This window comes from Coregonus clupeaformis, chromosome 5 (genome assembly GCF_020615455.1).
Source record: "Coregonus clupeaformis isolate EN_2021a chromosome 5, ASM2061545v1, whole genome shotgun sequence".
Classification (NCBI taxonomy): Eukaryota; Metazoa; Chordata; class Actinopteri; order Salmoniformes; family Salmonidae; genus Coregonus; species Coregonus clupeaformis.
In genome coordinates, this window is record NC_059196.1 from 20,315,779 (window position 1) to 20,329,158 (window position 13,380).

Sequence of the window (13,380 nt, forward strand, 5' to 3'; positions counted from 1 at the left end):
CAAAGTTGAACAGTTGAATTGTTATGAACACACCCTACTGTCTGTCTCCAACTGTTTGAAAAGCATGTTAGCCTGTCCACTTTTTTCAGATGTTGAAATCAAGTGGCCTACCTTATTTCTCAGAATGAGAACGAGTTGCCAATTCCTTATATAATTGTGTTTTATGCTTATTGCACATTTATAAAATACAGACTAGACAGCTAGTATAACAGTCTTTGGCTAAAATGCTGCTAGCGGTACCACAATGCCGCGCATGGCAAACTGAGCATTCATTTTCCAGAATCAATGTTCATTGATACTCTCGTTTTAGTAGTGTCTGCTCTGCGCGCAATTTGAGTAGTTGAGACATACAAAAGGTATCGTTAGAAAATAACTTCTCCTCTATTACAGTGAAATAATGTCTCAATGTGTTTTGGTGTCCATATGACCGATTCTGTTGGACCAAACCTCAAATGCAAATAACGAGTTGAAACCGCTTGTCAGAGAGCAAGATGTGATCTCTCAACTTTGTTGGAGTGAGAGGCGGGGGGAGGGGCTTGGTGTGTGTGTAAACCATAGAGGAAGAGGCGAAGCAAGCGGTTTCACTTTCGCTAAAATCTGTCCAAAGCATTTCTATGGGCTTATTTTGGATCTAAGGTGGTCGCCTGCCTTCCCGCCTTTGGGACAACCACTCCCATTGTTAGGGCGGAGACGTGCATCTCTTCATTATATACAGATCTCTGGTGTAAATGGGAAGGTAAAAGGAAAGGGGGATACCTAGTCAGAAGCACAACTGAATGCATTCAACCGAAACATGTCTTCCGCATTTAACCCAACCCTTCTGAATCAGAGAGGTGTGGGGGGCTGCCTTAATCGACATCCATGTCATCGGCGCCCGGGGAGCAATTGTTGTTAGGGGTTAACTGCCTTGCTCAATGGCAGAACGGCAGATTTTCCCATCTTGCCGGCTTCGAACCAGTGACCTTTTGGTTACTGGCCCAACGCTCTTAACCGCTAGGCTACTTGCCATCCTGGTGCACACAGCACAAAGGCACAAAAGGGACAGGACCAAAAATACAACACGAGAACAAGCAGACATAAACGTTCATAAAAACGAAAAATAACAAAACCTTGATTCTTGCAATACAGGCATTTGGAATATCGCGCAAAAACATAAATTCATATTAATGAAATGAATTTGATATATCGCCCAGCCCTAGGTGTGTGCAGTAGGCTATAGGCCCAAAACATGATCTACGCATATTGGCTTTGCTTGAATTGCCCTGCCAAGACATTGTTACATTTTACATTTTTGTCATTTAGCAGACTTATCCAGAGCGACTTACAGTTAGTGAGTGCATAATTATTATTTTTTCAATACATTGTTCTTCTCAGACCATTAAAAAATATATATATTAACATTTGAGGTAGGCTATATGATCACACCGGTAATAGATCAGTTGTTGTATTACTTGTGAGGCACAGCTGACTGAGCATACATTTCAATAATTTACTTTTATATTTTTATTTTACTGGCTGATGGTGCCTGCATCTGATGGTCAGTCTCAGCAGAGGGAGAGAGCAGCAGACTGAGGGTCCGCCTCTCAACGTCCCTCCGCTCTCCCTTTCCTCCACTGACACTGACCAAAAAGTGACACCGTTTTCCAGCTGAATGCGAAACTCATGTCGCACTGCATTATTTCCGCCTCGCCTCATGCACAAATTGATATGACCAGAGAAACATAAATATTCCTCGATATTAAATAAAGACCCAAGCCGCTAATAATAACACAAGCCTATCGATACACTTTCCTAAATCATCATCCCTCAATAACTTCAGCTTAATGAACCAAACTACTCAGTAATCTCCTCCATATAGCCTAACTCTCACACACTTACATTTAAACAAAACAAATACATATTTTTTCGTGATTACTGATCAATTAATTTATACATTTATAATTAGTAGGTTTTGTTATCTGTTTTAATAAACCTTTTTTATTTTTGTACTTATGTATTGTATATTGTTTTTTTGTGGTTTTCATACAAGCCCTTTGGCTTCCAATCACACCTGCACACAATTTTACTATTTTGTTTTTGTCTGTATTGTTGTCTATCACTTGTTTTCTTTGGTGAAAGTAAATTAAATTAAATAAAAAATAAAATATTTATTAATTGCAGCTGTAGTGCTGGTTGTAGCACGAGTGGAAGTATGGCTTGTAAAAGTGTTGAATAGAAAGTGTTGACAGTGCAAAGTAAACTTAAGCATGAACTCACTCATAAAAACAGTATCTTTTTGCTGTATTCATTGACAGTCTCTCTCTAGTCATGGTTTTAAAAGTTTAGAAATCTCAGTATCAGCTTTGCGGTAGCTTTCTTTTATACCTGCTACGTTATTGCTGACACGGTAATCTGAGCCGTCCGATTGGCCAGTGGTAAGTCTATAGTGCACTTGATTTGCTCTCTGGGCTGAGTTCTACATTCAGACACATGAAATTGTTCAAAATGGGAACAGGTCGCCTACCCAGCGTGCAGGACAGCTGAATTGGGTGCACCTACCGCCACCAGTGCAAGACAAATAAAAAAAGAAATAGGAATGCAAGGTTTATCATTGGTGTTTTTACAGAAATGTTTCGTGATTGACTAGGAATGCCTTGGAGATCGACCGGTTGGTGACCACTGATCTACACTGATTGAAGTGGATTTAACAGGTAACATCAATAAGGGATCATAGTTTTCACCTGGATTCACCTGGTCAGTCTATGTCAAGGGAAGAGTAGGTGTTCCTAATGTTTTGTACACTAAGTGTATTGCAGCAATTACCAACAAAGGCTGGTGCCTACCGTACCCAAAAAGTGACAGCAATCGGCTGATATTTATTTTACAACAGGCCTACTTTAAAGTAAATACGACGCAAACATTTAAAAAGACAGATCGAATTTAATTTAGCCAACGAAAATGTCTCACAGAATGAAACAAAACACGTTGTGCATATTTAAAGAACTAGTTTGGATTAATAAATAGGCCTACAATAATGACAATTATATACAATAATAATGACAAAACAAATGATTATAAATACAAGTCTCAAAATTGCATCCTACCTAAATAGCGAATTGCACAGTAGCCTGCATTTGGCCACTCCAACGTTAATCTAATCTTTGTCCACTACAATATACAAATGTGTCCACACGGAGGACATTCCCCTTAGGCTATAGGCATATTTTTTTTTCTTCTTTTTATTTTGCGCACAAGGAGTGAGAGAATGGTGCTGAAGCATGAAATTGAGATGCCGGCTACAATTTTATTTATCAGCTTTTCATTTTTTGATCGGCCAAAAGGTTGATATTGCCAGCTAATGGAAACCCAGATGTGTGTGTGCTTACACCTTTGTGTGTCTCTCTAACCCTCTGCCTTGATGTCTCTATCCCCATCTTCATTCTCCACCTCCTTTCCCTCTTCTGCTCCTCCTCCTTTTGTGTTTCTGTCCACCCTTTTTGCTGGTGCCATTTCTCTCCATGTCCATCATCTTGTCCATTGGATACTGTAGGAATAGGGAAGATGATGTGCTTGCTTGGCAACTGATCATCTCCTGACTGCAAGTGTCTTGCCGGCATGCACGCTGGATTGACAACCCCCTATTAAAGCCTGTTTTCTTTTTCTCCAGATGTAGGCTACATGCCCCTTACCATTTCCTTTCTTCTGTGCATCTCATGGTCTTCTCTCTCTCCTCCCCCTCTTTCACTCTCCCCCTCTTTGACTTTCAATGATCTCATATCTTTACTTGCCTAATACAGTTAAAAGTCTCTAACACTCTCTGTTCCTCTTCCGTGTGTGCTTGCTGCTCAAGGTCTTCCTTTTGAATGTCTGTAACGACCCCCTCCTTTTCTTTTCTGTATTTGTGTATCCAGACGCAACGCGGTGGACGCGTTCCGCGTGAACGTGATCCATGCGCGGCAGCAGGTGCGCTCGCCGGTCACCAACATCGCCCGCACCAGCTTCTTCCACGTCAAGCGCTCCAACATCTGGCTGGCGGCGGTCACCAAGCAGAATGTCAACGCCGCCATGGTGTTCGAGTTCCTCTACAAGGTATATTTATTGGTGTTGTATGTGTTGGCTGATGCAATCATATTTTCTTCCTTGGGGATGAATAAATAACTATCTTATTTGATCTTATCTTAAGATGTGCGACGTCATGACGGCCTACTTCGGCAAGATCAGCGAGGAGAACATCAAGAACAACTTTGTGCTGATCTACGAGCTGCTGGATGGTAAAGGAAGCCTTTTCTTTTGCCACTCTTTTAGGCTATTGCTCTCTTTTTTCCTCTGGAAAGAATCGTCTTGAAAAGTAGAGCTGATGTGTCAGTCGTCTATTGTTGCTACTTTGTGTGTCTGTGTGTGTCTGTCTGTGTGTGTTAGGGACGGGCATAAATTATTTCCGTAAAGTCGAAATACATGTTTTAAATATTATACATATTTTTTTTACTTCAACGGGGGCTTGCCCGCGCTCTCAGGAAAGAGCCGGTGCACTCTGCTTGTTGTTTTATCAGAAGGGTAGGGGAGGGGTGGAAGAGGAGCAGTGGCCAGTGTGTGATATGGAGGAAGAACGAGAGAGAGAAATTAGCCAAACCGGCTTGCGCAAGTTAGACAAACGTATTACTGCGATAGGTTAACTATCATCTCATCTGGTAGTGTCTGTCTTCACTGTATCAAATCGATGTAAAAGAAGCTAGCTACACTAGCCAGCTAAGTTAGCCACCTTGCAACCTTTTTTTCAAAAAAATGAAAACTCACAAGTAGTCGAATAATAAATACGTTCGGATATTAGAATATTTGAATAACTGTGCCCATCCCTAGTGTGTGTGTGTGTGTGTGTGTGTGTGCGTGTTCATGTTTCCAAGATGGCGTAGCAGTGCGGTCGCTTTTATTTTTCGTCCCGTGTAAATACCCCGTTTCTTGTTTTTTTGTCTATATTTCTCAATTTTTTACTTTCATTCTTAAACTAAACCCGCCTCAGCCAACGTGGAAAGGATTCTATTATTTCTTTATAACTTTCATCAAGAACCGTAAGCTGAAAATAGTGGCTACCTGTTATTAGTCACTGTTAGCGTCTTCACCATTGTCCGTGGCCTACACTATCCACCAGCCAGCTCTAGCTCTAGCCTGGACAATTCGTCAGCCAGTCTGCACAGCGTGCTATCGACCCAGCGTGCTATCGACCCAGAGCTTATTGGACTTTCTGCCGGAATCACTGGACCCTAGCGCCGGATCATCACAACCAGCTAGCTAGCTGCAACCTGTTGTTGGCTGATTACCATTACCATTGCCCTATAGCAAGCACCAGTTAGCCTTGAGCTAGCCTCAGGCCCATCTCCCGGCTATCTACCTCTCTGTCAACCGGACGGGACCTCCTAGTGTTGACACTGAGCCCCGCCGATCCAACACGACTGGTTTGCCGACGAAATAGTCTGATGTGGTTTCAACAGGCTTCCCGTTGCGACGACCACGAAGATCCATCTGCCAGCCCCGGCCCGCTAGCATACGCAAACTACAACTGTGCTCCCTGCTAGCTGTGCTGAAGCACCAATTTGAACTGCTCTCGGACTCACATATTGCTGTTCACTGGACCTTATGATCACTCAGCTGCACAGCTGATGCCTGCTGGACTGTTCCTTTACACGGTACCCTGTCCTGTTTATTCTGTTTAGTCTTAGCCCAAACGTTATCGCTATTTCCAGTTGTGTCTTAGCTCTCTCTAATAACACATGTGACTGCTTTATGCCTCTCTCCCATGTCAATTATGCCTTGCCTATTGCTGTTTGGGTTAGTTCTTATTATACAATTTCAATGTAGAACCCCTAGTCCCTCTCAAACTACCTCATATAGTTCCTTTGTTCCTCCCCCCATACACGCCGAGACCGGCTCAATCGATGCCTCCAATGACGCTATCTCTTTCATTGTTACCCAACGCTTAAGGTTACCTGAACTGTACTCATATCCTTCCATATCCTTTTCTGTACATAATGCCCTGAATCTTTTCTACAACGCCCGGAGAACTGCCCCCTTTATTCTATGTACCCAACGCACTAGAAGACCAGTTCTTAAAGCCTTTAGTCGTATCCTTATTCTAGTCCTCCTCTGTTCCTCTGGTGATGTAGAGGCTAACCCAGGCCCTGCAGCCCCCAGTATCACTCCTACTCCCCAGGAGCTATCATTTGTTGACTTCTGTAACCGTAAAAGTCTTGGTTTTCTGCACATAAATATCAGAAGCCTCCTTCCTAAGTTTGTGTTATTCACTGCGTTAGCACACTCCGCCAACCCTGATGTTCTAGCAGTGTCTGAATCCTGGCTTAGGAAGGCCACCAAAAATTCTGAAATTTCCATCCCCAACTATAACATTTTCCGTCTAGATAGAACTGCCAAAGGGGGGTGGAGTTGCAATCTACTGTAGAGATAGCCTGCAGAGCTCCATCATACTATCCAGGTCTGTGCCCAAACAGTTTGAGCTTCTACTTCTAAAAATCCACCTTTCCAGAAATAAATCTCTCACTGTTGCCGCTTGCTACAGACCCCCCTCAGCCCCCAGCTGTGCCCTGGACACCATATGTGAATTGATTGCCCCCCATCTATCATCAGAGTTCGTACTGCTTGGTGACCTAAATTGGGATATGCTTAACACCCCGGCCATCCTACAATCTAAACTAGATGCCCTCAATCTCACACAAATTATCAACGAACCTACCAGGTACAACCCTAAATCCGTAAACATGGGTACCCTCATAGATATCATCCTGACTAACTTACCCTCTAAATACACCTCCGCTGTCTTCAACCAGGATCTCAGCGATCACTGCCTTATTGCCTGCGTCCGTAACGGGTCCGCGGTCAAACGACCACCCCTCATCACTGTCAAACGCTCCCAAAAACACTTCAGCGAGCAGGCCTTCCTAATTGACCTGGCCCAGGTATCCTGGATGGATATAGATCTCATTCCGTCAGTAGAGGATGCCTGGTTGTTCTTTAAAAGTAATTTCCTCTCAATCTTAAATAGACATGCCCCATTCAAAAAAATACAGAACTAAGAACAGATATAGCCCCTGGTTCTCCTCAGACTTGACTGCCCTTGACCAGCACAAAAACATCCTGTGGCGTACTGCATTAGCATCAAATAGCCCCCGCGATATGCAACTTTTCAGGGAAGTTAGGAACCAATATACACAAGCAGTTAGGAAAGCAAAGGCTAACTTTTTCAAACAGAAATTTGCATCCTGTAGCACTAACTCCAAAAAGTTTTGGGACACTGTAAAGTCCATGGAAAATAAGAGCACTTCCTCCCAGCTGCCCACTGCACTGAGGCTAGGAAACACTATCACCACCGATAAATCTACAATAATCGAGAATTTCAACAAGCATTTTGCTACGGCTGGCCATGCTTTCCACCTGGCTACCACTACCCCGGCCACCAGCTCTGCACCCTCCGCTGCAACTTGCCCATGCCCCCCCGCTTCTCCTTCACACAAATCCAGACAGCTGATGTTCTAAAAGAGCTGCAAAATCTGGACCCCTACAAATCATCTGGGCTAGACAATCTGGACCCTTTCTTTCTAAAACTAGCCGCGAAATTGTCGCAACCCCTATTACTAGCCTGTTCAACCTCTCTTTCGTAACGTCTGAGATCCCCAGAGATTGGAAAGCTGCCGCGGTCATCCCCCTCTTCAAAGGGGGTGACACTCTAGATCCAAACTGTTACAGACCCATATCCATCCTGCCCTGCCTTTCAAAAAGTTTTTTGAAAGCCAAGTCAACAAACAGATCACCGACCATTTCGAATCCCACCGTACCTTCTCCGCTATGCAATCCGGTTTCCGAGCTGGTCATGGGTGCACTTCAGCCACGCTCAAGGTCCTAAACGATATTATAACCGCGATCGATAATAGACAGTACTGTGCAGCCGTTTTCATTGACCTGGCCAAGGCTTTCGACTCTGTCAACCACCGCATTCTTATTGGCAGACTAAATAGCCTTGGTTTCTCAAATGACTGCCTCGCCTGGTTCACCAACTACTTCTCAGATAGAGTTCAATGTGTCAAATCGGAGGGCCTGTTGTCTGGACCTATGGCAGTCTCTATGGGGGGTGCCGCAGGGTTCAATTCTTGGGCCAACTCTTTTCTCTGTGTATATCAATGACGTCGCTCTTGCTGCTGGTGACTCTCAGATCCACCTCTACGCAGACGACACCATTTTGTATACATCTGGCCCTTCATTGGACACTGTGTTAACAAACCTCCAAACGAGCTTCAATTCCATACAACACTCCTTCAGTAGCCTCCAACTGCTCTTAAACACTAGTAAAACTAAATGCATGCTCTTCAACCGAACGCTGCTTGCACCCGCCCACCCGACTAGAATCACTACTCTAGACGGGTCTGACCTAGAGTATGTGGACAACTACAAATATCTAGGTGTCTGGTTAGACTGTAAACTCTCCTTCCAGACTCACATTAAGAATCTCCAATCCAAAGTTAAATCTAGAATCGGTTTCCTATTTCGCAACAAAGCCTCCTTCACTCATGCTGCCAAACATGCCTCGTAAAACTGACTATCCTACCGATCCTTGACTTCGGCGATGTCATTTACAAAATAGCCTCCAACACTCTACTCAGCAAATTGGATGTTGTCTATCACAGTGCCATCCGTTTGTCTCCAAAGCCCCATATAATACCCACCACTGTGACCTGTACGCTCTTGTTGGCTGGTCCTCACTACATATTCGTCGCCAAACCCACTGGCTCCAGGCCATCTATAAATCACTGCTAGGCAAATCCCCGCCTTATCTTAGCTCATTGGTCACCATAGCAACACCCACCCGTAGTCTGCGCTCCAGCGGGTATATCTCACTGGTCATCCCCAAAGCCAACACCTCCTTTGGCCGCAATTCCTTCCAGTTCTCTGCTGCCAATGACTGGAACAAATTGCAAAAATCTCTGAAGCTGGAGACACTTATCTCCCTCACTAACTTTAAGCATCAGTTGTCAGAGCACCTTACCGATCACTGCACCTGTACACAGCCCATCTGAAATTAGCCCGCCCAACTACCTCATCCCTATATTGTTATTTATTTTGCTCATTTGTACCCCAGTATCTCTATTTGCACATCATCTCTTGCACATCATTCCAGTGTTAATACTAAATTGTAATTATTTTGCACTATAGCCTATTTTATTGCCTTACCTCCATAACTTGCTAAATTTGCACACTGTATATTATATGTATTTCTGTTGTATTTTTGACTTAGTTTTGTTTTACCCCATATGTAACTCTGTGTTTGTTGTTTTTATCGCACTGCTTTGCTTTATCTTGGCCAGGTCGCAGTTGTAAATGAGAACTTGTTCTCAACTGGTTTACCTGGTTAAATAAAGGTGAAATAAAAAATTAAAAAAATAAAAAAGTGTGCGTGTGCTCAATTGCAGCATGTTATTTTCCCCCTCGGTTTACAACCACCTAACAAACTTTACAGGAATTCCACACAACCGTCATGCCACATCCTGAAGTGGTTCTCTCGTGCTGCGGTCAGCCTTTCTGCTGTGCTGTTGTTTTTTTAGGTTTAGACTTTTGTGACTTTTAAGCGAGAAAATCGAAACCTAAAGAAAATATAGCGCCGGCAGACGTCTACTTGTGCTGTGTGACATTACAGACATTGCATGCAGACTTGCTAATATCCACTCAAGATATTATGATTGCTTTTATTTCTTTCCCCAAAAATATTTTTAAGGGATTTTCATTTTTTTCATTTTTTTTTTTTTACAGATAGTGAGATAGGATGATAGTGGGGAAAGATGGAGGCCAGTAGGCCAGTAGGCCAGATTAGAAGTACAAGGTTTCGGGGCTGTCGCTGGGCAATACGGACTTTCAGCTTCCTCCAAAGATTTTCTATTGGGTTCAGATCTGGAGACTAGCTAGGCCACTCCAGGACCTTGAGATGCTTCTTACGGAGCCACTCCTTAGTTGCCCTGGCTGTGTGTTTCGGGTTATTGTCATGCTGGAAGACCCAACCACGACCCATCTTCAATGCTCTTACTGAGGGAAGGAGGTTGTTGGCCAAGATCTCGCGATACATGGCCCCATCCATCCTCCCCTCAATACGGTGCAGTCGTCCTGTCCCCTTTGCAGAAAAGCATCCCCAAATAATGATGTTTCCACCTCCATGCTTCACGGTTGGGATGGTGTTCTTGGGGTTGTACTCATCCTTCTTCTTCCTCCAAACACGGCGAGTGGAGTTTAGACCAAAAAGCTCTATTTTTGTCTCATCAGACCACATGACCTTCTCCCATTCCTCCTCTTGATCATCCAGATGGTCATTGGCAAACTTCAGACGGGCCTGGACATGCGCTGGCTTGAGCAGGGGGACCTTGAGTGCGCTGCAGGATTTTAATCCATGACGTGTGTGTTACTAATGGTTTTCTTTGAGACTGTGGTCCCAGCTATCTTCAGGTCATTGACCAGGTCCTGCCGTGTAGTTCTGGGCTGATCCCTCACCTTCCTCATGATCATTGATGCCCCACGAGGTGAGATCTTGCATTTAGCCCCAGACCGAGGGTGATTGACCGTCATCTTGAACTTCTTCCATTTTCTAATAATTGCGCCAACAGTTGTTGCCTTCTCACCAAGCTGCTTGCCTATTGTCCTGTAGCCCATCCCAGCCTTGTGCAAGTCTACAATTTTATCCCTGATGTCCTTACACAGCTCTCTGGTCTTGGCCATTGTGGAGAGGTTGGAGTCTGTTTGATTGAGTGTGTGGACAGGTTTCTTTTATACAGGTAACGAGTTCAAACAGGTGCAGTTAATACAGGTAATGAGTGGAGAACAGGAGGGCTTCTTAAAGAAAAACTAACAGGTCTGTGAGAGCCGGAATTCTTACTGGTTGGTAGGTGATCAAATACTTATGTCATGCAATAAAATGCAAATTAATTACTTAAAAATCATACAATGTGATTTTCTGGATTTTTGTTTTAGATTCCGCCTCTCACAGTTTAAGTGTACCTATGCAAAAAAATTACAGACCTCTACATGCTTTGTAAGTAGGAAAAACTGCAAAATCGGCAGTGTATCAAATACTTGTTCTCCCCACTGTATATGCCTACATTTGCGCGCAGTCCAGGTAGCCTATAGGCCTACTTCTATGCGTGTGCGTCCTTACTCAACATTGACAGGATCGCTCCAAACAAAAGACAATGCCTAAATTGACAAAATTCGTAGATGGAATGAAATAAACCAAAACTTGTTTCTCACAGGTGTAGCATAAGTTGTGCACTCTGCAAACAATGTGTCCACTCTGACAATGATAACGGGAAGACTGGAATAATAATATTGAATGCATTAACAAAAATTACTGTAACCAAAGTAACAAACATTGTAGATTAGAAATGATAGGAATTAACGGTAAATGCACTACTGGTGATATATGTAATGGGGAATTGATAGACACTAACAATCATACGCAAACAATTCACACAATAAAGTTACGAAACAATGAATGTGCACAAATTGGCGGTGCACAATCTGATGTCTGCATTGGCCATGCAGCATTTATGGTGATGTCAGCAGAAGTCAGGGCATTCATACTTCTTTCGCTTCGCGGAGCAGTGCAGAGCTGTTGTGAGTTTGTGTTTTCTACAGAATGTACCATCCCCACCTACCGTCAACCAATCATGTCAATGCGGAGCTATACAGAGCCCTCTGCATTGTTACAACATTTGGGAGGCGCATGGCAATGCGGTACGGAGCTCGATTTGGCCTCTGCATGACTCTGGAGGCTCCGCAATTGCGTCACACCCTCCATATGGAGCCTCCGACCACATTTTCAGATCAAGCATAAATTGGCTTTTAGTCTAGGCCTCCGCAGTGTATTAGTTCACTGAGATGGGCGCAAATATATAAACTCAGCAAAAAAAGATGAACATGCACCTGTGGAACGGTCGTTAAGACACTAACAGCTTTAAGGTCACAGTTATGAAAACTTAGGACACTAAAGAGGCCTTTCTACTGACTGAAAAACACCAAAAGAAAGATGCCCAGGGTCCCTGCTCATCTGTGTGAACGTGCCTTAGGCATGCTGCAAGGAGGCATGAAGACTGCAGATGTGACCAGGGCAATAAATTGCAATGTCCGTACTGTGAGACGCCTAAGACAGCGCTACAGGGAGACATGATGGACAGCTGATCGTCCTCGCAGTGGCAGACCACGTGTAACAACACCTGCACAGGATCGGTACAGGATGGCAACAACAACTGCCCGAGTTACACCAGGAACGCACAATCCCTCCATCAGTGCTCAGACTGTCCGCAATAGTCTGAGAGAGGCTGAACTGAGGGCATGGAGGCCTGTTGTAAGGCAGGTCCTCACCAGACATCACCGGCAACAACGTCACCTATGGGCACAAACCCACCGTCGCTGGACCAGACAGGACTGGCAAAAAGTGCTCTTCATTGACGAGTCGCGGTTTTGTCTCACCAGGGGTGATGGTCGGATTCGCGTTTATCGTCTAAGGAATGAGCCTGTACTCTGGAGCGGGATCGATTTGGAGGTGGAGGGTCCGTCATGGTCTGGGGCGGTGTGTCACAGCATCATCGGACTGAGCTTGTTGTCATTGCATGCAATCTCAACGCTGTGCGTTTCTGGGAAGACATCCTCCTGCCTCATGTGGTACCCTTCCTGCAGGCTCATCCTGACATGACCCTCCAGCATGACAATGCCACCAGCCATACTGCTCGTTCTGTGCGTGATTTCCTGCAAGACAGGAATGTCAGTGTTTTGCCATGGCCAGCGAAGGGCCCGGATCTCAATCCCATTGAGCACGTCTAGGACCTGTTGGATCGGAGGGTGAGGGCTAGGGCCATTCCCCCCAGAAATGTCCAGGAACTTGCAGGTGCCTTGGTGGAAGAGTGGGGTAACATCAAACAGCAAGAACTGGCAAATCTGGTGCAGTCCATGAGGAGGAGATGCACTGCAGTCCTTAATGCAGCTGGTGGCCACACCAGATACTGACTGTTACTTTTGATTTTGACCCCCCCCCCTTTGTTCAGGGACACATTATTCAATATCTGTTAGTTCAATATCTGGAACTTGTTCAGTTTATGTCTCAGTTGTTGAAACTTGTTATGTTCATACAAATATTTACACGTTAAGTTTGCTGAAAATAAACACAGTTGACAGTGATAGGACGGTTATTTTCTTGCTGAGTTTATATATTTGTTACTGCTCGACTAAAACAATCTCAGTCGACCAACAGCCTAACGACCAAACAATCGACCGGTCGACTAATTGGGGTCAGCCCTAAACTGTTCGAAACAGCCCCTCTCCTCCCCTGCAACCCTTTCACAGATCGTCGCTCATGTTCAATAC

At 44.3% G+C, this 13,380-nt stretch overlaps 1 protein-coding gene across 5 annotated transcripts in view; it reads left to right on the forward strand.

The window, feature by feature from the left end:
- LOC121561653 (AP-2 complex subunit mu) overlaps positions 1 to 13,380 on the forward strand; it is a 49,038-nt gene that overhangs the window by 20,491 nt on the left and 15,167 nt on the right. For all 5 annotated transcript variants that reach the window (XM_041874193.1, XM_041874189.2, XM_041874205.2 and 2 more), the window contains exons 3-4: positions 3,891 to 4,068; positions 4,163 to 4,250. In XM_041874193.1, coding sequence (XP_041730127.1) covers positions 3,891 to 4,068; positions 4,163 to 4,250 — 266 coding nt within the window. The remainder of the gene's footprint in view (positions 1 to 3,890; positions 4,069 to 4,162; positions 4,251 to 13,380) is intronic.